At 33.3% G+C, this 24,608-nt stretch overlaps 1 protein-coding gene across 21 annotated transcripts in view; it reads right to left on the reverse strand.

Moving 5' to 3' along the window:
- The window catches only part of LOC148953208 (ATP-dependent RNA helicase vasa-like), a 152,188-nt gene that overhangs the window by 69,430 nt on the left and 58,150 nt on the right, over window positions 1-24,608 (reverse strand). For 14 of the 21 annotated variants that reach the window (XM_089088363.1, XM_089088364.1, XM_089088372.1 and 11 more), the window contains 3 exons: window positions 5,763-5,847; window positions 3,312-3,459; window positions 406-458 (listed from right to left, as the gene is read on the reverse strand). Coding sequence is in view for 6 of the 21 variants with exons in the window: in XM_089088383.1 (XP_088944509.1) it covers window positions 16,191-16,196; window positions 18,117-18,190; window positions 19,322-19,410; window positions 20,309-20,364 (225 nt within the window). In the remaining 15 variants the exon portion in view is untranslated. Of the gene's footprint in view, window positions 1-405; window positions 459-3,311; window positions 3,460-5,762; window positions 5,848-12,104; window positions 12,172-13,499; window positions 13,567-16,045; window positions 16,197-18,116; window positions 18,191-19,321; window positions 19,411-20,308; window positions 20,528-24,608 lie in introns of those variants that run through there. The other 7 variants (XM_089088383.1, XM_089088385.1, XM_089088386.1 and 4 more) reach the window with 3 other exon arrangements.

Below are 24,608 nucleotides of genomic sequence, written 5' to 3' on the forward strand. Positions count from 1 at the left end.
CTGAAGTAAACACAGATAAGCATATTCCTCCTGCTCTCCAATTTATTTAAACCTTCACTCTTTATGCCTTCCCCTCTTTAAATCCTACTTTAAGACCCCTTCCCGCCCCATTGAAGGAAGACCTTCTTTTCGTTAGGCCCATAATTATAGTCCAAATATTATGCGGTTATGCTCTATACCTTTTCTCAGATTTTCTACTCTAATGTACCCGTTTTTAGAGTTCAGTATTAAAAACAAATACTTCCAATTAACACGTGGCAACACTTTTGATGCTAAACATGCTTGATTATGGAAAGATATTCACAAAAGGTTAGAGGTTTTAAAAGTCTCAACAAATAAAAAAAAGAAGGTGAACTACTGTTCATGATCCAAGGGAAAGATAAATCGTAAAGCTGTATGACCTACCGTAAATCAGTAGTACCATAATGGCTAGCAAGAAGCAGTCCAGAGTTGGAAACCTGAAAGGAGAAATTCATTAAATCCGGCCTCCTCTAAGGCCAAGTTAACATGGAAATTAATCAACACTGAATCAGATTAACTTATCACCATCAGACTCAGAGACTCTAGTTCGTTAAAGTGGATATTTCATCATTACAACCAAAACTAATGACGAAAATTTGGTATTCTAGGTTTAAACCAGTTAACTCAGGATTAGCGCGGCCTTGGATCTTTACTTATTCCCACGAACAATTAAATTACTTAAATTATTAGCATAATTACTACTTGAATGAACTATTAAAGCTGAGTTTTCTAATACCCGATTCACCCCATCTGTTTCATTGGATTAGATCCAATATTGGATATCGCTGGTAAAGATTCGACATCAGAGAAAAATTTGAACTTGATTAAAATGAATACTAATAGCCCAAAAACTGTTTAAACGAAATTTTACCTACAAGGAATAATCAGTTCAACGTCATATCCTCTGGATGCCACCATTATTGAAAAATATAATAACGGCGATTTGTCTTGTCCCACTACAATTTGAAACTACAACTTCAATTGTACATTTTCAGAACCGGGGAGAGAAAAGTTCACATTTAGATGAATTTAATAAACTCTATCTCTTAGTGATGAACGGTGAAATTAATTCAGAAATTGGATCCTAGTAATAATCAGGAATAAGGAACAGCCTCTAGTTTATCATCATTGGATGCAGAATTTTACATCACCACAAGATGCATCACCCTAATTAGAATACTTAAGATGTTTCTATTGAACGACTAGAATTTACGGAAAGAAAATTGAATGTGGCTAAATTTAAAAATCTATACTTCTAAAATTTATACTCTATCTATATATATATATATATATATATATATCTATATATATCTATATATATATATATATATATATATATATATATATATATATATATATATATAATTTGAGTTTCAATATTAATACAAGGTCAGATAATAAAAACTTCAATCGAGTTTCATAATTTGAGTTGAGCACACACAAACCATGGTCTAGACAAAACAAAACCAAAAAAAAAAAACACAGAAATTCGGAGTGTTATAGTTCTTGTATCAAATAAATCAAAGAAGGTAAAAAATAAATCAATGAACATAAAATTGTACGAAAGGCTACAAAATGTAAGTCGTGCTAAGCTCTATTATTCCCACCTATAACAAATAAACAGAAAGTATGTTCAACTTAAGCCTTTTTTATTAAAAATATAATTTGAGAGGATAATGGAATGGATATGGTGAAGGATGACACAGATTGTACAGCTGTTGGAACTAAGCCAGTAAGCAAATTGTTTCTAATAGAAATTGCTAATAAAGACTTCCTTAGACCGTATTGTCACCAAAAAAAGAAAATAGAACTTATATTCAAACAATGAAACAATTCAATCTGTTAAACATGAAATAATCCTCAGAAACTAATTCAGGATAAATATTACACGAATAAGCATTACAAGAAGTAAAACATAGATTTTTAAAGATCTGAAATTGCCCTGCCACATTATACTCCTATAACCTGACTGAAGTCGAAGATTTAGGGATATGTCAACAGCTAAAGGCGATGAAAAACATGCGAGTCCGTTCCTTGTAAGCATATCAGTGTCAGTATCCATATCAGTAGAAGTGGTGTTAATGTCCTTCTTAAACTAACTATCATTAAAAACTTGAACTCTATGGAAGTTATTTTGGTTTTTCTTGACAAGGATTATACTTTACTCGCCCTTCCATACCATAAACAATTCCGAGACGCAATTAGACTAGATGTTATACACATATACCCACAGAAATGGATACATTAAACTCATAGAAACAAAATTGCACAAATAGAAAGTTATAATTCTTTTACAAGAAATTGAATCAATGCACCAAATCATAACGAGAAATTAACATTCAGATTTAACAAGCAAAAGTTAAAAAAAAAAACAGGAATAGATACAAAAGTAGAAAATAACATAGGGCCCAACTTATTTTCATATATTACTACAGGAGAAAGCTAAGTAAAGGAATGAACCAGCCATTGAAAATTTTAATAATTATACAGCCAAATAAACGCAAAGCAGTTAAAAAAAAGTATATATACTTTTATATACACGGGATACTTTCATTTATTATTTACTTATGAACTTTTACATATACAATTATATACATGGCGAAATTATGTTTATTAGAAATAATCCTAAAAAGTACATTAAATATTCATAATACTATTATTCAATATTGTAAGATCTTTCTCAAACCACAGGATTTTTTACAAGTATATCTTGACATATTGTTAAATTTTAAGTTACAGCTCTGATTACATCTAGCGTCAAAAAAGGATTAAAGACTCACTTTAATTTAGATACAATTCTCTTTATCTAATTATTTTGTATAACCATTAAAATTTTCAATGACTGGTTCATTCTAGTGAATGATACGACACATTTCACGTTATATTGGAATATCAACGAAACGGTTTTTTTTTTTTGGGGGGGGGGGGAGTGGATGATAGACAAATTTCACGTTGGAATATCAACGAAACGGTTACATATATATACATATTTATACATGAATATATATATATAATATATATATATATATATATATATATATATATATATATATATATATATATATATATATATATATATATATATATATATATATGTGTGTGTGTGTGTGTGTGTAACCGTTTCGTTGATATTCCAACGTGAAATTTGTCTATCATCCACCCCCACCCCCCCAAAAAAAAACATTTCGTTAATATTCCAATACAACGTGAAATGTGTCAATCATTCACATATATTTGATGAGCATAAACTAAGAAGAAAATATATACGAAGCGTTGCAAGTTGGCCTTACCTGAAAGTTGAAAAGTGAAGTGAAGTTTTTTTTTTACATTAGTGTTCTACCTCCATAGCAAATTGGTCTGGTAAAAAGGGAATCTGATTAAGGGATATGTAGCTGTACCAATCTGCATTATAACAACAACAAACGTAAGTGATGAAATCTGAAATAAAAATAAAACAGAATTAAATTTAGAAAACTAATTGAAATCAGAAGTATTTCAAATGAATAATCAGAACGAACGCAGCCAAACTATCGGCATCAAGCTAAGACAGGACAAATCATCATAAGAGTAAATAAAAAAGGACCATGTATTCAACAAGATATTTCTTTGTTCTGTTTGATGTTCCGTACATGTACCACAACAGTTCTTATGAAACATGGCAAATTGTTGATAAATTAGGCTTAGATGTTGATGGATGTTAGAAATAGATGTTTTTACTTTTATAACTTTAACAAATCAAATAATATTAACATTTTGATTATTAAATATCAGTATATGTATATTAAACTGACAATGCACATTCATTTGTATTTTTTCAGTAAAGTGTAAATTTTGTTCTGGCCTTGGGAAGGCATAGGGGTTTTGCGCCCAACTTATGTTAATTTCTGCTCGTTTTGAGTTTGACTCGGTTAATTATTGTAATTTCTGTTCGTTTTGAGTTTCATTTATTTATCGATGCTGATTTGTGGTAATTTCACGCTTGGTAGATTATTTGATTTTATTTTTGTTCATTTTTGTTAAATGCAGTTCTTTACTTTTCTTTGAAAAACTTATTTTGTGGAAAAAGTTTTTTAAATTAATTTCTGTTCGTTTTATATTGACATAGTCTTTTCAGGGAAAAAGAAAATAATACTTTAAATCTTTTCGTTTTTTAAGACTTTATAGTTTGGCCTGCTATTTCTAAGCTGGAGAAAAATTTTCCGCAATTTTTAACAACATACAACCTTTTAAAAATCTGGACACAAATAGTACTGTTTAATTTAGTTTCATTCCTCCTCTAGTTGACCTGAAATGGAAAACTTGATGCAATTCGCCAAAAAAAAAAATCTGTTATACTTTCTTTGATAGCTTGGATACACTTAGGCTATTTTGACTTGGTTAAATTTTAAGAGCAGAAGTAGCCCCGAAAGTTTGAACATAATACCCACAGTCGTTCTTGGGATACTGCTGAGATGCCTAATTGGGAATTAGCATTATCACAGTGCATTTTGATTTAATGTTTAAGGTAACATTTAGTTTTTAAAAATAAGGGGAAATTACGTGGGTGGGGGTGGGAGGGTTGGAGTGGAAGGGGGATTAGTTGCCCTCCAAATACTTTCGACTAATAAAAAGGGGATCAGCCCTTTCTATTTTCAATTGAATAAACCCTTTTCGAAGTTCCCACGACAACTCCTTCGATACGAAGTGCCCTGGTCTAAACAACAACAACAACAAAAAATAATACATTATACCCACATCGATCTTTGCTATAAAAATGTCAAGCCTTCCAGTCACTTTCGACTATTAAAAAGGGCACTAGGCCTTTCGATTTCAAATCGAATGAGCCCTTTTGGAAACGACAACGCTTTCTATAAACACCTTATATACCCCCGGGGCATAAATTACAACACTTACCCTAATGTCTGTTAGGGTGGTTGTCATCCTCGAAGAACGAATTTCTAGAACTTTCAACTACGTTAAACCAAATGGCTATCTCAAAATTTTGATTGATGTGTTTGGGGAAACAGTGTTTGTGACAGGGGCGGTAGTCGCTCTCCAATCACTTTCAACTATAAAAAATGGCCTTAGCCCTTTCAATTTCCAATCAAATGAGCCCTCTTGAAGTTTATACAGCAAAATTTTCAATAAAAATCGTGAATGCCTCCAAAGCATAACATAAAACCCTTGCCCTGATTGCTGGGGGGGGTGCTATTGCTAACGGTCTATTTCCCAGCGCTTCATGCAACATTTAACAAAACGGCTTACTATATATTTAGATAGAAAGGTATTGGAGAAATGGTGGGCATGAGAGGGGGGTTAGTGTCCCTCCAATTAATTTCAACTATAACAAAGAGCACTGGCCCTCTCAATTTCCAATTCAATGAGCCCCTTTTGAAGTTTTACGACAACTCTATCTGTAAAAACCTTATATGCCCCCAGGGTATAACTTACAACCTTTGCCCTTGGGGCTCTGGGGGTTTTGTCATCCTTAAATACATAATTTCAAGAACTTTCAACTAAGTTGAACAAAAGGCTATCTCTAAACTTTGATTGAATATTTTTGGGGAAATGGTGGGCGTAAGAGGGGGGTTAATTACTCTCCACTCACTTTCAACTATTAAAAAGGGCAATTTCAATTTCCAATCAAATGAGCCCTTTTTGAAATTTCTGTAACAACTCACAGGGCCGATGATTTTGACCCCAGAGGCATAGTTGTTTGAATTGAAAAAATAAAGACAATGTACGCGCATAAAACCACTTACCTTGAAAACCGATAATATAGAGAATGTTGAACAAGTTCGAGACACTTTGAATTTCCGGGAATCCTTCATTGGTTACTGAGAATACCTGAAATCACGAAATGATACTTAAATACTGAATTACAACGAACTTAAAATATGACATTTTATCAGCAGGCGATCAGTGGTAGTGACGAAATGATATCATATTTGTATCAACCACAGCATGTTATACATCATTTGGAATCAAATAGGACTTCAGCTTTATGAAACCATTTTATTTTCGTATTGAAAAATTGCTCACAGCTACATTATTAGAATCTATTCCTTCATTTTATAGACGAAATCCAAAAAAAAAGGGAAATTGACAAGAGACGAAGCTAAAGTTTATTTGGATCCAACCAGAAATTTTCTAAACGTGAACAAGATAATTTGTTTTTGAACTTCTTGAATTATAAATAGTCAGAACAATGGTAGCCTACACAGGATAGGCATGTAAAATAAAATCTTAACACTTGAGCCAATTTGCCCTTTATGTTAATTGTCCTAATTTGACCTTTTTTGTTATCAGAGGCCAAATAACAATAAAAATTCAAAAATTCATGGATTCAAAAGCATCAATGTGATATTTTTATTCGGATTTTTATATCTTCATACGTATTATAAATTATTTCTTTACTTCATTGTAAAGCACTATTAAAGGGGGAGTTTGTAGAGGAGGGTAAGGGGACTAAAGGGAAAAGAGGCGGTGGGAGGGCGACTGTCAAACATCACAATTACGTATGGCTGATCTTCTCATTGCGGGGTAGTACCTTTAGAGGGGTTGCGCATCAACTTTTCAATTTAAATGTTAGCAAACAGTTTTTTATCCTAATTTAGATCCACAATTCCAATTATGACTTAAAATTTACTTTACCGATACTGGCACGTATGTACAAGAAGGGAGGGGGAGTAGATAGTCCATGGGTAAATAATTCATTTACCTATAACATTATTCCCAAATCGGCCGAGAAGTTGTTGCTTCTCGAACTGAAATGGCAGGCAGTGGATAATGGGCAAACGTGTTTTAATAAAATCAGGTTTTTAGATTCTTTTAGTTTTTTTCCCAAGGCATTGAGTCAATTGATTCAAGTGCAGAAAAGCGACAATTTTGATAGCTTTCCCTTGCTTAAACAGCACTTTCCAGACAATGAAATGTATGATCTGTTGACCTGCAAAGGTGTATACGCATACGACTATTACTGTTCTGGCGCTCGCTTAAGCGAGGTGAAACTACCTCCAATTGAAGCTTTCTACAATTCACTGGCCAGTATTGAATTCACAGCCGAGGAATATGAGTTTGCCAAGAAGGTGTGGTCTAAGGGGAATTGTAAAAAAAGGTGGGATTATTATAGACTGTACATGGCCAGTGGCGTTTTAACTCGGTTTGATATATTCCGTAAGAAGACAGATCAAATCTATTCAGAGTTCGGGTTAGACATAGGCTATTATTTTTCCGCACCCTCGTTGGCGATGGATTGTATTTTAAAATTTAGTAGGGAGGAAAAAGTTCTAATCACCGATGTAGATCAGCACCTTTTTGTAGGGCGTTCAATGAGGGGTGGGTATGTTTTTCATGGAGACCGCGTCTTGTCAACCGATCCGAGCGGACAAAGCAGTGGTGCAAAGTCAAATGCAGTGTTCTTGAACATGAACTCATTATACCCCTCGGCAATGTCTCACTACTCTTTGCCGTGTGGGAACTATCAATGGCTTGAGAATCTTTGTGAGTTCCACGACATTACCACCGTCAAGGACAATGGGCCACAAGGATGATTCTTTTAAATTAACGGACACAGTCCGCGAGCATTTCAAGATTCAGTCAAAGATTTTGTTTTTCCCTGTATCAATCTACCAGTGAGTAGAAACTCACTGAGCCCCTACAATAGATAATTGGTTGAAGATATAGGGATGCACTGGACCCCCTCAAAGCAAAAACTTATTGCTGGAGAATATTGTTGTTCACCATGTGCTTTTGACCTGGATGGTGAACAATGGTTTCAAAATCACCAAAATACATAGGGTTCTATAGTTCAATCAGCGACCATATTTAAAGACTTTTATCGACGCTTTTGTCGATAAACGCTCTAGGGCAAACTCAAAGGTGGAGAAGGACATGTACAAACTCATTCTAAATTCAGCGTTTGGCAAAATGTGTGAAAGCGTACGTAACAGATCTCGCTGCGACGTCGTGACTGACCCTCTAGAGTGTGCACGAATTATTGCCGATCCCAATTTTACATCGTTCACGAGCATAGAGACTGGCATGGTTCTTCTACACAGGCAAAAGCGAAATGTGGTACTGAACAAGAATATAGCGGGCGGCATTTCAGTGCTAGAAATTTCCAAAAAGCTCATGTTGTCGTTTTTTTGCAATGTGTGCAAGGTGCAATGGTGACGGGAGGGGGAGGTTCAAGTTTACTATTGGGATAAAGATTCTCTGCTGTTAAAGGTAAATGGGACCGAAGATTTATTGGGTGATCTAGAAAAGGGGGAACACATCAGCTCGCGGATGGATTTCATCAACTGGAATCCATGACTCTACCCCGAGTTGGTGAAACGTCAAGCCCCCAACCAACTATTAATGTTAAAATCAGAGACGGGGAGTGATTTGATATCCAGGGGGGTGTTCCCGGGCCCTAAAGTTTATTGCGTTGAAACACATAGTGGGGATGGAAAGAAGGCGTATAAATGGGTGCCTACACATTTTGTAAAGAGCAATTTCAACATGAGCGTGTACAGAGACTGTGTAGAAAGTAGCCTAGTGCCGAGAGCACAAGTGCTTGCAATTCGCTCTCTACAGTATAGAAATTATACTGTGAGAGTGGAAAAGAATGCAATGTCATGTATATCCGACAAAGTCTATGTGCTCGAGAATGGTGTGAGTGTCCTGCCTCATGGCCACTACCGTATTTCAGACCGAGTTGAATGCATAGACTATCGCAATCAACTTGGTCTGGATATATTAACCTAATCTGACTAATCAACTAACCCAACCACTAACCACCACCACCAACCCGTTCATAAATTAACTAACCACCACCAACCCGTTCATAAATTAACTAACCACCTTAACTCAACCACTAACCTGTAGCAGTGATGACAACTATTGTATTGTTTTTCGCCTTCCCGCGGCCAGCCCTGGGGGGGGGGGTCCCGCCCGCGGCCAACCGGACTTCGGCCCCGCGGCCCGGGGGGGGGGGTTAGTTTTTGGAAAGGCATGCCTGCCTAGAGCCTTGAGCCTAGAAGACCCTGTTGAGGGTATAACATGTTCGGCACGCTAGGTTGACGTGACATATCTCAAAGTTTTGAGATATGTCTTGAATTTAGGAGATATGTCATGAAGTTGGCCGTATGTAAAAAAATTTACTGAAGCGTTAGCTAAGGTGTAGGTACATGCTTGGAACACCTTTTTTTTTTTTTTTTTTTTTTGTCTCAACAAACTTGACTTACTCATTAGTTCGTTACACTTTTTGACCCACACAGTGAGAACAGTTACCATTCGAGTTTGCAATACTGTAACATCAGACAAAAAAAAATAATACGGAAACACTTCGTTAAATAAATGATTAGCAGAAGTTTAAATCGTCACCTTTCAGATAATTTTTTTTTGTGATTTAAAACAATATTCAACACTAAACTAACCATGTCGAAATTTTGAGAAACCCATTGGAATTTTCGTTGGGATTGGGATTAAAATAAAATCTTAACACTTGAGCCAATTTGCCCTTTATGTTAATTGTCCTAATTTGACCTTTTTTTGTTATCAGAGGCCAAATAACAATAAAAATTCAAAAATTCATCGATTCAAAAGCATCAATGTGATATTTTTATTCAGATTTTTATATCTTTATACTTATTATAAATTATTTCTTTACTTCATTGTAAAGCACGAGATTATTTATTTTTTTTTTTTTTTTGTCTCAACAAACTTGACTTACTCATTAGTTCGTTACACTTTTTGACCCACACAAAGAGAAAAGTTACCATTCGAGTTTGCAATACTGTAACATCAGACAAAAAAAAATTAATACGGAAATACTTCGTTAAATAAATGATTAGCAGAAGTTTAAATCGTCACCTTTCAAATAATTTTTTAAATGTTAATTATATCAATATTTATATTTCACGCAGAATATGCCAATTAGTTGGAATTACCCCCTCCTCCGCAGTTAACTTCATCATTAGCAACTTTATTTTTAAAGTCTTGATATGAATGTCGATTCTAAATGGCATGGGAAAAAGAGAGCCAATTTGAAAGTGTGCAGGTTATATGAGTATAAATAAATAAATAAATATTATAAAATTATATAAATAAATAAAATCAAACAAGCAAGGGAAAAATAATGTAATATTTACAGTTTAGAAATCTAGAAAATTACTTACTTGATCTTCATGCAAGCTGGGTAGTGCCGGGTATCATAACTTCCTCCCTATATATTTAACTGGTAGAACTTTCTGTGTCTCCTGAATGATTGTTTCAGAACTTTCCTGAACGTGTCCAGAGCTTTCTTTCCCGAGTGTTTCGCAGAAAAAACATCTGAAAATGGGAATGATTAATGGTGTATAGAAAAGAAATCCCTCAAGATTTACAATTTACCTAGAATGTTATCAGTCAAAGTAAGTTAGCAACATGGAATCATTCAGACATATGCTTGTCAACAAATACATCATTTAATAAAAGCTGTTCTTCTTCGCGTGGGTAGCAACATGGAAATAGTATCTTCTGTTTTTGGTCATATTGTAAATTCCTGATATAGAATGAGAAAACACAAATATAATAAACGCGGAAGACTGATATAAATTGGTGGCTCGGTATGCTAGGTGAATTAAAGTATGTCTAAATAAGGGCAAATAATGCTTAGCAGACTATACAAGAACCACAGCTATTTAACAAATTTAGAATGTATCAAATATGATAAGTAAATATAAATTAGCAACATCTTTTTTATGACGTATGGGTTTCAATATACGCAAGCTTCAATAATTTAACAGCAAACATAGCTTTTCTACAGCCTTTCAGACAGAAAAAACTGTGAAATTTTATTCCAGAAAGTTACGTCAGACAAAAAATAAGAGCGCGGGACAATACGCACAGCTGAAATCTACAGTACATTTAGCCCACCTCCCTCAATCCCTGGTTTTTCGGACGTGTGCAATCATTTATCTTCTCACAGCTTGCGCCCCTCCCCTGGAGACCTCTGATTAGAGACAGGCATTGAAACAGACTACATGTTCAACTCACAAGCGTTCGGCCAAAATATTCTCTTTTTTTATTTGAAACACTCTAGGGATTAAAATATAATTACACCCTAGTTGTGAAAATTAGGCTTTAATAGAAACTAAACGGATATACTTGGAACAAAGAAGCCCCCTCCTCAAAGGATTATCCAAAAGACCCCCAGAAAAGTGATGACCTAAATGTGCTTTGGACTTTTACAGTTAGGGAATGAGGCAGGTCAGGTTTGTAACAATTAAGATAGCTTTTACTTTTCTTTGAAAAACTTCTTTTACGGAATTTTTTATTATTATTAATGACATAGTAAAAAGCGAAATACATCCCATATATATTTATTGAAATTAGAATCAAAATAAATATTAATATTTCTTTAAAGAGGCATTTGGAGAATATTCACTTAATGCCTTATATACAAATTTAATTAAAAATGATTTAGCAAATTATATATAAAAAAACCAGTAAACAATACCACTCAACCTGTTATGGATAGACCTTCTAGGCTGGCTGCCAAAAAGACAAGATTAGCTTTAGGAGCTTTGATCATAATTTTGAAATAGCTATTTTGTTAAATATAGTCAAAAGGTCAAATTACTATGCCTCCAATAATGACAATGCCCCCAAAATACCCCGTAGCAAGCGTTGTAAGTTATAAAAGTTACCCGTTCTTAACATATAAGGTTTTTTATTGGGAAAAGGGGGTATGTTTGATCCTGGGTCTCTAAAAGGTACTGTATACGGGTGTTGAGAGGGGTAACGATCACAATGAAACACACACTGTGCCCTCTGGTTGTCAAAAAGGAACATCAACAACATCTAAGGATCAGCTGAGGTTATTAAGTTGAAACTTTCAGGGTCTTTTTAGGGGGAAAATAGAAACAAAGTAGGTGAAAACCAACCACCTTACCATGTTGTTACAGAAATAAAGTAAATTATTAAAACTGTACACTATCTTTTTTTTAAATTTTAAATAAAAATTTGGATTTTTTTTTTTTTGTTTTTTATGTGTTGAAAACGATTTTTTGACCACAAATTTTGCCGAGAATTGTATTTGAAGAAAGCAATCCATTGGAAAATTAACTTTTACATACCTGTTATAATAAATATTCTTCAATCCATTAACAAGCCGCAATGTTGATTTGACTTTTCCTGTTGGCTCTGTAAAAAAGAAAAACTCCATAAGGATGATGTAGATTCCTCTATATTTGAAGATCAATCCAAAAGTGATCAATATGCTTTTGGCTTGCTCAGTCATCGAGAGCTTAGCTCCCTGGCAACAGTTTTCTCCTCATGCTTTTAACTTTTATTCCTAAAATCAATTTTTAGGTTAAAACTCTTATTTTTTCTATCAAAAGGCAACAACGGTACCAAGTGCTGTCTTTGGCTTTGACGACAAAGAGGATTTCCAACAATTCAATTCATATAATCGTATATTTATGGCTCGTATTTATTTACTATATTAATTCAATATTTACTTATTCTACCTATTTAAATTTATTTACGGAATACCGATAAGGCAAGTTCTTTGGAACGTAGCATAAGTCAGCCATAAGGGAGATCAACGGGTGTATATAACTTTAATATTTCTTTAAAATATAAAATGAGTCCTTTAATATTTCAGTGACCATTCAAACAAATTCCCGCTTTTTTCTTCTCGTCCATGGGATCCCCGTTTCATTTTACCCCTAGACACCAACCAAACCTTAGTTTTCTTTCTGGGTACTTGTATAATAAACGCCCTACCGCTCAAGTTGGTCATTCATTGACGCATTATAGTATATAGTATATTCTTCGATGCATTCATTCATTGCCGCATGGATAGTATATGCCTTTCGGCTTATACTATCATTAATATGAGGTCATTCATTACTCAGCGTTCAATATCATGAACAGTTTAGATATTCGATTGGCTACATGCTATATATAACCAATAGAAATACAACATTAAACTCACAGAAATAGAATTCTAAACACAGAGTTGAGAATTTTTTTCCAAAAAATTTAATATGCCAAATTATAACAAATAATTGATTTTCAGATTAAACAAGTGAAAGTTTAAGAAAGATAAGGAGAAATACAAAAGTGGAAGACAGCCCAGCACTCAACTTATTTCCGTGCATTGCAAAAGGAAAAGGCTAGGTATAAGACAGACAAACAAATACAAAGCTGAAAAAAAAAATTAATATTGGATTTTAAAAAAAATGTGGAAAACTAAGTATACAGAAATGATTTAGAAAACTATAGGATATTTTTAAACTTGTACGCTATCCAATTTTCAAATCTCCAATACAAATTTTAGAAAAAGCATAGAGTTGTGGCCCCAAAAGAAGAAAAAATATGCAGTCGGATTTTTCCTTTACATGATTCAAAAACTATTTTCTCTGTTACTATAATGTAGTGTGCGATTATTAAGGCTATTTTATCCAGAAGTGTATTTGACAAAACATGGTAAAAAGCAGTCAAATAAAAACTTAAAAATTATATACCTGTTATATTAAATATTCTTCAGCCCACAAACAAGCCTTTTACTTTATTTGATCATTCATGCTGGTCCTGTAAATAAGAAGAACCCTATAAAGATGATTTAGATTCTTCTGTGTTCAAATGTCAGTCTAAAAGTGGTATCATTATCCTTTTGGCTTGCTCAGCAATTGAGAGCTTAGCTCCCTGGCAAAAGTTGTCTCCTCATGCTTATAGCTTTTGGACCTAATATCTTTTTTGGGGGGTGAAACTCGATCTTTCAGTCGATTTAAGAATAAATTCGCATTTTTTGTTTACAATTTCAATACTATTTAATCGATAAACTATCTTAGAGTTTTAGATCGAAATGAACTTGGTTCTAATTAGGGGAGAATCGTAGTTTGGCAAAAAATATGAAAGAATATACCACCTTTTCCGTGGCACAGTTGGTGAGTCATGACATTAACATGATGTAATGATGCCATATATAGATGCCATACCTATTTCAAATAACCATAAAAACCGAGTATTTTTTTGCATCTATTGTAACCAAAATTCCGTTTTTTAAATTTCGGTTACTATTGGACCGAGTTGCTCCTTATCAAAGAGTTACAGCAAACTCTTTGATAGACATTAACAATATCAACTTCAAGCACTGATATTAAATTGACCTAAACCCAAAGCTGCATGCAATAATGATTCAAAGCCCAACAGCATTTATTTTCTCATTGTAGTAGGGAGAATCAAAAGAGTTTAGTCCCGCCTTCTTTACTTTAAGCACGTACAAAAGCATAAAAAATGAATTATAATTTCAATTCCAACAAAATTTTCTCTTCGCAACATAAAAATAAATAACAACTAAAATGCTGATGTTTTGAAGTTGTAGGAATTTCGTTTCAAAAATTAAAAAAAAAAATCGATTTTAATTTCCAAAAAAATCTGAAAGGAATCAATGTCGAGATTCAACGTCACGTTCTCGTGTTCTAGAGCGTGATTAGACTCTTTACAAATTCGAAAATATAGCAGCAAGATATTTAGCCCATGGAATTGTGACAAAATGGTGCCCTCATTTGAAAAAAAAACTAACTAATAATTACTTGCTTTTTCTTCTTGGGAATTATCACAGCCAAACACAGCGTTGTGTCAAAATGTGATGGTAACTGGAGAATCAATTACGATCCCATTCAATATTAACACGTCATGTAATGCAATGTATGGAACTATGTGAGCCGATTCAAGAATATTTACAAAAAAAAATTAACAATGCTGCAACTCCTGCTACTATACACTCAAAGCATCGTCAAACCACCTTAAGTAAACAGCCAAGCATATTCCTTCTCCACCCCAGTTTATTCAAATCTTCACTCTTGACACCCTCTCATCAAGTTCCATTTTTATTTAAATGCTTCCTATGACCACTTACCATACCACTGAAGAAAAACTACTTTGGCCCCAGATTTAGAGCTCAAATATAAGGATGTGCTCAATCACTGTTTACAGACTTCGCGCTGGATTTGCATTTAAAAATCATTGCAAAAAAAAAAAAACCTTTTCCTGGTGTATATTTTTGGCCCTGGATTCATTCCTGAAAGTTTCGTTCACCTTATTCTACTACTTTCCAAGATAGAAAGATGCCCCCTGAACAAGGATTTTACAGAGAGCATGCACTAGGTATAAAAACAAACACATCATTATGCCTATCATACCTTTTTGGCATAGGACAATTCTGTCCTGATGTAAAGTGAAAGTAATAAAACAAAAAAAAGGAAAAATTTACTCGAACATATAAACAGAATTATAATTTTTATTCTTACCGAATTTGAATCATGTCAATAGAGAGGTTGATGTTTATCCTGGATATGGATTCGAATGCATACTCTTTAATTCTGAAAATCTTCTATTAATTCTTCTCACAATCTAACTAGGAAGTTTTACGACCAGGTCTATGTTTTGACCCATTTCCATCGGGAGAGGGTTAGACTCTCCCCCTTTCTAGGTCAATTCTGGCAGAAACGGAATTATACCTCGGTAACTGTGGGAGGGGGGGGGGGCTCAAACCGTTCAAAAGTTCTTGAACAAACACTTAAAACATCTGTCTCAAAAATCTATAACGAAAGGGGAGAAGAGGTTGCTGCGGTCTTAAGCAGTGGCTGCAGTAATTCAGAAGGAGTTATGTTTCATTTATGCAAATGATTAATTTCAAATGAAAAAATTTACCAGGTTTGGGACTGGAAAGTGAGACTCCAACATTTTTGAATTTAGATCTCGCATATGAAATTTATCCAAAAACATTTTAGGAGCCAAGAATTGCTTCTTTTTTACGCAAGATAAAGAATTCCGCAGATTTTATATTCTAGACCTAAGAGCTAATTAATATCCTTAGGATGAAACATCACCATTCTGTAAATTTTGTTATATCCCCTAAAATTGTGGAAAACATTGAACATGTTAAACATATTCATCAAATGAATTGAACTTACTATCGAGGTTCAAATTATAGGTGAAGTTATATATATTTGATGAGCATAAATTAAGAACAAAATATTTAAGAAAGATTGCAAGTTGGCCTTACCTGAAAGTTGACAAGTGAAGTTTTTTAACGTTCTTGGTCTATCTCCATAGCAAATTTGTCTGGTAAAAATGAGAATCTGATCAAAAGGGGTATGTAGTTGTATCAATCTGCATTATAACGACAAAACAAATATAAGTGAAGCAATCTAAAACTAAAAAAAAAGAATTAAATTTAGAAAAACAACTGAAGTCAGAAAAATTTCAAATGAAGAATCAGAACGAACGCAGCCAAACTATCAGCATCAAGCTAAGACAGGACAAATCATCATAAGACAAATTGGAATAAGATATTTTTTGTTTTTCTATTTGAAGTTTCGCACATGTATCCCAACTGCTCTTTTGAACCTTGATAAATTATTCCGTGAAATACTCGAGACATTTAACCACCCAATAGAATACATGACTTAGAAGAAAAATTCTTTCTAATAGAGATGAGCCATGGAGCAGAGAAAAGAGAATTTCTGAAAATACTCTAGAAAAAGAAACACCTTTTTGACACGTTTCAAAAATAATTCTTAATCATTAAAAAATATCAATTAACCACACTTTGCATAAGGATTAAATTTTAGGAATTTTACATAAAACTTACGGACTTTGGCAGAGAAAGGTATAGAAACCAAAACCGGTCTCAGTAAGATATACGATCAGCAACCAACAAGAGACATACATTGCAGAGACTCATCACATTTCCATGCATTGCTACAGGAAAAAGGTTTAGCAACAGACTGAACTTGTCATTCAATAAATTGATATAAACAAATAGATGCAAAGCAGGTAAAAAAAATTGGGGCATATAAAAATACTGGATTATAGAAATTAAAAAAATAGAATAAATTTTGAAAACTGAAGTAAATTCTAGAAACAGTACACTATCCGCTTTTTCAATGACCAATACAAATTTTGGAAAAAGCATAGTTTCGGCCACTAAAAAAAAAGAATCATGCAGTCGGAATTTTTTAAAGCTATTTCCTTTACTACAAAAATGCAGAAGGCTATTATTTAGGTTATTATGCCATGAACTGAATTTGAAAAAAAAAGTCAAATAAAAACATATAATTTTAAAACCAGTTATACTAAAAATTCTTCAATCCACAAATTAGCGTCATTGTTGATTTAATTATTCATGCTGGTCCTACAAATAAGAAGCCCAATAGAGATGATGTAAGTTAGAAGTGTGAAAATCTTTAATGCTCCTATAAGCCCAATAGAGATGATTTAAGTTAGAAATGTGAAAATCTTGCAGTACGATTTAAGAACCATAAAATTGTGACAAAATATATCACTCACTCTATAGAAAAACCACTGATAATTATTTACTTTTTGTCCCTGGGGCTCATCGAAGCCAAACATAACGTTTCGTCAAAGCGTTAATGCAACCATTTTAATAAGAATTGTTGAAATATTAAGAATATGTCTCCAAAAGTGACGCAACTACCTCAACCCCACCTAATGGTCCAAAGTTATGAAGAGTTGCTCATTTTTAAAGAATGATAAAAAAAAAATGTTTTAAAAAATTTTAATTGAGAACCTGTTTATGTTGTTTTATTTATGCAAGGGGGAGCCTACAGAAGGGGAGAATTTTAATACTGTATTACTAAGCTGTTATCGGAATTACACATACTGGCACAATTTGGAAATAGCTAAATATTCGAAGGTGGCCTAAAATGATTCACAAATTCATATGACAAACAATTTAAAGAAAAAAAGACGGTGAGTTGAGGAAAACGAGTCTAAAAAAACATTTGCATACATGACAACTGCAGCAACTCAAAAAGCAGTTATCATTTCATCACTAAAGGGGGAAGGGGCAAAAGTACAATTATAAAAAACAAATTACGGGCGTAAATCTGTTTCCTTGAAATTTCCGTTCTCCTAATAGAACTAATCTACCAGTAAAGATAACAAAAAGCCTCGAAATCTGAATTCTTCCTCATTTTCATCAGAAGTTCCAAGACTACTTCTGATAGTCTTGGAACTTACATGTTTTAAAAGCGAATTTTATTATGAAAAGGTAAAAAAAAAATTGCACAAAGAAATAAGGGACAGCAAAATCATACGCAATGATGACTTACTTCAATTCCCATGATTTCAAAGGTGTGACGGTAGTTCTGATTATCATTTTCCAACAGAAATTTGTGCTCCAGCCCTAAAATAAATTGAGCCAATCAGATGCTTATCAACTAAGGCCACTGATAACAATTATTTAGTACTGTGCCTCAGAAGAAAAGCAGCAGAAGGTTTTGTTACATAATTTTTCAAACGGTAACTCCTGTTATAATCATAGGCAGAAAAAATGTGGAGCCTCTTAATAAAAAACTAAATTTACCAACAAAATTTAAGATAATATTATCACTCCTTATGCCCTTCTTTTAGAGTGTTCCCATGCTTGCGTCAGAGCACAAATTCTCCAAAGCTTTTGCACGTTTCCTAACCAAACATGAGTTCTTCAAAAGCAAAAGCATAAAAAATGTGCGAGTAGGGGAGACGAGTAGTTTACTTTTTTTTATTTTATTTTTTATTTTATTTTTTAGGAAAATTATCGTCAAAACTTCTCAGACAATTCAAGTCCAAGCCAGATTTGTGTCCCGCACAACTGACATCCTTTTCTTCCTTCGAAATTATTTAAATAACTAATAATATAAAAAGGTTCATCATTTGGTGAGCAGTGAATATAATTCGGATATAAACCCTTAAGAACATCAAAATGATGCACTTGAAAAAGTCCATCATTTGGTACACTATTTCCCTTTTTTTCAATTATGTATCACAAATGGTATTTTTACCCCTTTTGACCTCAGCTAGGGTGGAATGAAAAATTAAGTGATAGAATTATTCGATTTTAATGTGATTTTCAGTCTTCTCAGACTTGAGTTAATAGGAAACAACATTTCAAGCCAGAAAATACTGAACAAATTTAAATTGGAGATTCCCCTTCCCATTTTCTAATCTCTTTTCCATGAAAAGGGGTATTTCTACACAGCCAATTTTTGATGTGTTATTGAGCTAGCTTTTCTGAACATTTGTACCAAAAACATTTTGTTGCTCAAATCCCGGGTCAAACCCGTATTTTACTGGACTATTAGTCCCTAAAAAGAAGTTACATACTGAACCACCAATCAGAAATGGACATTGAAACCACAACTAACATATTTAAGAACAACTATAAATTTGTTTGGAAGAAATTCAGTAAGTTTTATTTTTTAAAAGAATGAGCATTTAAGAGAATGTAAACGAACTGCAGTTACGTAATATAGCCCTTAGAGGGATAAGTACGTACCTTTTATATATGCATTGTTAACGGGACTGTAATGGACACCGTATCCAAAGGGAGCAGTTGCTAGCATAAGAACAAAAAAACCGCGAAACCTGAAATAAAAGGAATTCTGTGAGGGAGTTGATAAGGCAATGTAAATTATTTTTGCTATAATAGGGTTAAGATATCAGAGTGAGCTGAGTATTCTTCGTCATTGAGAGTCGGTTGCAGAACTGGATAACATCATGTTTCTTGTAGACATAAGATAAAGCACTCCCATTATTATTCTTATATAAGAGACAACAGCGTTCTTAGCGAACAGAACAGCATTAGAGAACAGAATTCTTATTTACAACATTGATTTAACATTCACTTATTCTAGCTATTAAAATTCCTTTACTAAATACGAAATATCGACAAGGCCAATTCTTTCGAGACCAGCATATTTCAGCCATAAGGGAGACCAACGGGTGCAATTAACTTTACAAAACTTTCAAGCTAGATATGCCCTTTAGTACTTCTGTGATCCTAAAAACGAGTCTCCGCTTCGGTCTGAGCAACTCCACTCATGAATTATAAAGTGTCAGTTGAACTATATTTAAATGAATGTCCTTCGTTCTTTTTTCGGCAACGAAAAATCAAACTGAGTCAAAAACAAAAAAACAAAACTCATTATAAAATTTCTAAAACTATAATTTGCACTATTAACAGTAGCCTAATCATCACTACTCTAGACATGAATGTAGTATTAGCATTACAGTATTGGATTTAGACCTTCGCTTACACGTGAAAGAGTTTGTGCTTCCATCTATTTTAAAAATTGTCAATACATTTGTTTGAAAAAGAACAGGGTTGTAGCCACAAAAGAAAGAAATAATGCGGCAGGACTTTAATTTTTACATGTTTTAAAAGCGAATTTCATAACTACCAAGTTTGCCAAAAATTTTATTTGAAAAAAAGCCAAAAATTTTATTTAAAAAGCAGTTAATTGGAAACTTAATATTTACATACCTGTTATAAAAATTATTTTTCAATCCACTACAAAGCCTCGTCATTGATTTGATCATTCCTGCTGGCTCTGTAAATAAGAAGAACACTATAAGGATGATTTAGATTCTTCTATATTTAAGATCAATCTAAAAGTGATATCAGTATCCTTTTGGCTTGCTCAGTCATTGAGAGCTTGGCTCCCTGGCAACAGTTTTCTCCTCATGCTTTGAACTTTAATTCCTAAAATCAATTTTTCAGGTTAAAACTCTGTTATTTCTATCAACAGGCAACAGCAGTACAAAGCGCTGTTATGGAATTGCCCCAAACCTAAAGATTCTTGCGTTTGTGATTCAAAAATCAATAGTAATTTATCTTCACATTAAGAGAGTGTGAGAAAGAAAGGTGTTCATTTCTCCCTCCTCCCTTTAGGTATATATGTATAATAGCATAAGAACGAATCGTCCAGCTGTTATTTGTTATATATTTAATTCTAACTTAATATTGCAAAATATTCTATTTTTGAACTACATAAAAATAATTGACTAAAAAAAGTGACATTCAAAAATTTTGGGGATTTGATTTCACAAACTAAAATTAAGAAAACGATTTCCAAGTCTGGCGTTATGTGCTCGTCTTTTGGCTTTGACGAAAAGAGGATTTCCAAGAATTCAATTCATATAATCCTATATTTACCGTTCGTATTTATTATATAATTTTGTATTTAGAATATTAATTAAATATTCACTTATTCTAGCTATTTAAATTTATTTACGGAATACCGATAAGATAAGTTCTTTGGAGACCAAAGTCAGGCATAAGGGAGAAACGGGTGCACATAACTTTAGGAAACTCTTTCAAGGTAAATGAGTATTTAATATTTCAGTGACCATTCAAACAAATTCCAGCTTTTTTCTTCTCGTCCATGGGATCCCCGTTTCAATTTACCCCTAGACACTAACCAAACCTTAGTTTTGTTTCTGGGTACTTGTATAATAAACGCCCTACCGCTCAAGTTGTTCATTCATTGACGCATTAGAGTGTACAGTATATTCTTCGATGCATTCATTCATTGGCGAATGGATAGTTATGCCTTTCGGCCTATACTATCATTAATATGAGGTCATTCATTACTCAGCGTTCAATATCATGAACAGTTTAGATATTCGATTGGCTACATGCTATATATAACCAATAGAATTACAACATTAAACTCACAGAAACAGAATTCCATACACAGAGTTGGGAATTTGTTTTCCAAAAAAATTAATATGCCAAATTATAACAAATAAATTGATATTCAGATTAAACAAGTGAAAGTTTAAGAAAGATAAGGAGTGATACAAAAGTGGAAGACAGCCCAGCACTCAACTTATTCCCATGCATTGCAAAAGGAAAAAGCAAGGTATAAGACAGACAAACAGATACAAAGCTGAAAAAAATAATAATATTGGATATAAAAAAATGTAGAAAACTAAGTATACAGAAATGATTTAGAAAACTATAGGACATTTTTAAACCCGTACACTAACCATTTTTCAAATCGGCAATACAAAGTTTAGAAACAGCATAGAGTTAAACGTAAAACGGGTAAAAATTTAGGGATTTGATGAGTAAAATTATGTAAAATATGGGCTAACCCTACATGCTTATGATTAAGATCATTCAGCGCTTCAAATTATTCGTTATTGATTTACCTACAAGAAATTTTTTTTTGTAAGACAAATTATCCTATTTTGATATATTTATTTAATCCAATTTATTCCAAAAATATCACTTTTATTGTTTAACTTATATCACTTAAAGTACAAGTATTAAAGTAATTGTTTATCTTCGGAAAAAAAGAAATACAGTCTTATATTGAAATATCAACCTTACCTGTTTCACTTGATATATGATAAGCAATCAGACTAGCCCGTGTAGAATGAACATGAAAATTTGTGTAATGGAAAATCCAAGACATGTTTTCAAAGGAATATTTGTAAATGTCTGCGATATCTTTGAATTTGTAAGTGCGAAAAGCGCTATCATATTTACCGAATTAGTTTCAGCATATTGTTTTTCACGATTCGGTTTGGAAACACGGGTGGATTTTTTGCCCACGAATTCTGACTTTTAATATTTTGTAAGAACCAAAGAAAAATCATATGAGAATTCTGATTTTCTATCCTGATTATATATATATATATATATATATATATATATATATATATATATATATATATATATATATAATCGGTATATATATACCGATTTTCATGTATGTATTGGAATAAATTAATTTAAAATTAGTTTCTTCAAAATTAGTGTTCCAACGTTGAAGCCAAGTTTCGCGTGCAAGAGAGATCTGACTTGTCTACCCGTGTTAAGATCTAATGTCGCTTATGTTTATACGTTCTCTGGAGCACTCGCACCTCAGTCCGGGTTTTTATAAATGGGTGAGATAGGGAAAGATCATACTGCTAATTATAAATACTGTGTAATTAGGGGAGAATCTTAGTTTGGCAAAAACTATAACAGAATATGCCACCTTTCCGTGGCACAGTTGGTGATTCATGACATTAACGTGATGCAATGATGCCATATAGAATTTAAATGCCATATATATTTCGAATAACCATAAAAACCGAATTCTTTTTCTGCATCTATTGTAACCAAAATTCCGTTTTTAAAATTTCGGTTACTATTGGGCCGAGTTGCTCCTTATCACAAAGAGTTACAGCAAACTCTTTGATAGACATTAACAATATCAACTTCATTCAGTAATATGAAACTGACCTAAACCCAAAGCTGCATGCAATAACGATGCAAAGCCCAACAGCATTTATTTTCTCATTGTAGTAGGGAGGATCAAAAGGGTTTAGCCCCGCCTTAATTCTTAATCATTAAAAAATATCTATTAACCACACTTTGCACAAGGATTATTTTAGGAATTTTACATAAACTTACGGACTTTGGCAGAGAAAGATAGAGAAACCACAACCGGTCTCAGTAAGATATACGATCGGCAACCAACAAGAGACATACATTGCAGAGACAACACATTTCCATGCACTGCTACAGAAGCGTTTGATTAAGCAACAAGAGTGATAAGACAAGTATGAATTTAAGTAGTGTGGATCAAATAGTCAGTTCTGTAGATGCATATTATGACAGCTTTAACACAGATTGGCAGCTAGTGAGCAGAACAACAGTAGATGCAAGCAAAGGAAGCTTATTACACATATTATGTGGTTATTAGGATTAGATAAGGAATTCAGTCAATCTCAAGATAGAGCAAAGGACAATGTATATAAAAACGAGGAAATCCCTGCCGAGAGGTCTGCAAATCGCCGCCAAGTCACTGTGAAAAGAATCAAAGAAAGAAGGAAGATATATCCTACGAAAAGAAATGGCAAAAAAAGCGTTCAAACAGTCAACAGGAATGTAAGTTATCTTCGTTGACTGTAAGTATACAGTCAACAGTAATCGAGCGCCACAGGAGTTCGCAAGGGGCAGGGCTTATCTATTAAAAAGTAGAAAACCGGCCAGCAGAATTTAGTTCATTTCCAGAAGCCCTTGATTTGAAGCGAAATATGAAAGCTATCAAAACACCAGAAGCCTGAACCAGAAAGGGTGAAAAAAAAGAAAAAAAAATAGCAACTAAAATCAAAGATTTAATTCCGAAGGATTTTCTATAGAAGGTTTTATTTTATTGAAAAAAAAAATCTATATAACCCAATAAAACACTAACTGAAAAATCTGCTCAATTCAATTTCTTTGTACTTTTATATTAAAATGGTAGCCTCAGATTGACTAACTATGACCTAACCCTTAAATGTATGAATTGATCAAATTAAATACAGTTTGTGACATGCGTACTTACTGCATTTTGACTTAAGATACTGTTGTCGAACTACATTTTTATCGGCTATGTTGATTGACTTTCAATCACTTAGGACCTCCTTAAATAATCCCAATATAATAATGAGTCTAATGTTGAGCAACATATTTATATAGGTTTTTTGTGAGTGAAATTTTTGTGAGTGAGAAAGGGGGAAGGGGTGTGTTCCTATAAACCTTAATAAGAATATAAAGTGTAAGAAAAAATAGAAAGAAATGGTAAAGATAACGTTTGAGAGATGCAAGAAAGGCAAAAGGAACTATGCGTAAATGCTCGGCTCTTTCCGTTGACCTCACTAATAATCTCACCCTTTTTATAACAGATATTGAACATATTTAAATATTGAACATATTAAACGTATTCATTAAATGGATTAAACCTACTATCGAGATTAAAATTATAGGTGAAATTGTAGATATTTGATTAGCATAAAAGAAAATA

This window comes from Artemia sp. Qi Xiang Cuo, chromosome 4 (assembly GCF_049724085.1).
Source record: "Artemia sp. Qi Xiang Cuo chromosome 4, ASM4972408v1, whole genome shotgun sequence".
NCBI classification, from domain to species: domain Eukaryota; kingdom Metazoa; phylum Arthropoda; class Branchiopoda; order Anostraca; family Artemiidae; genus Artemia; species Artemia sp. Qi Xiang Cuo.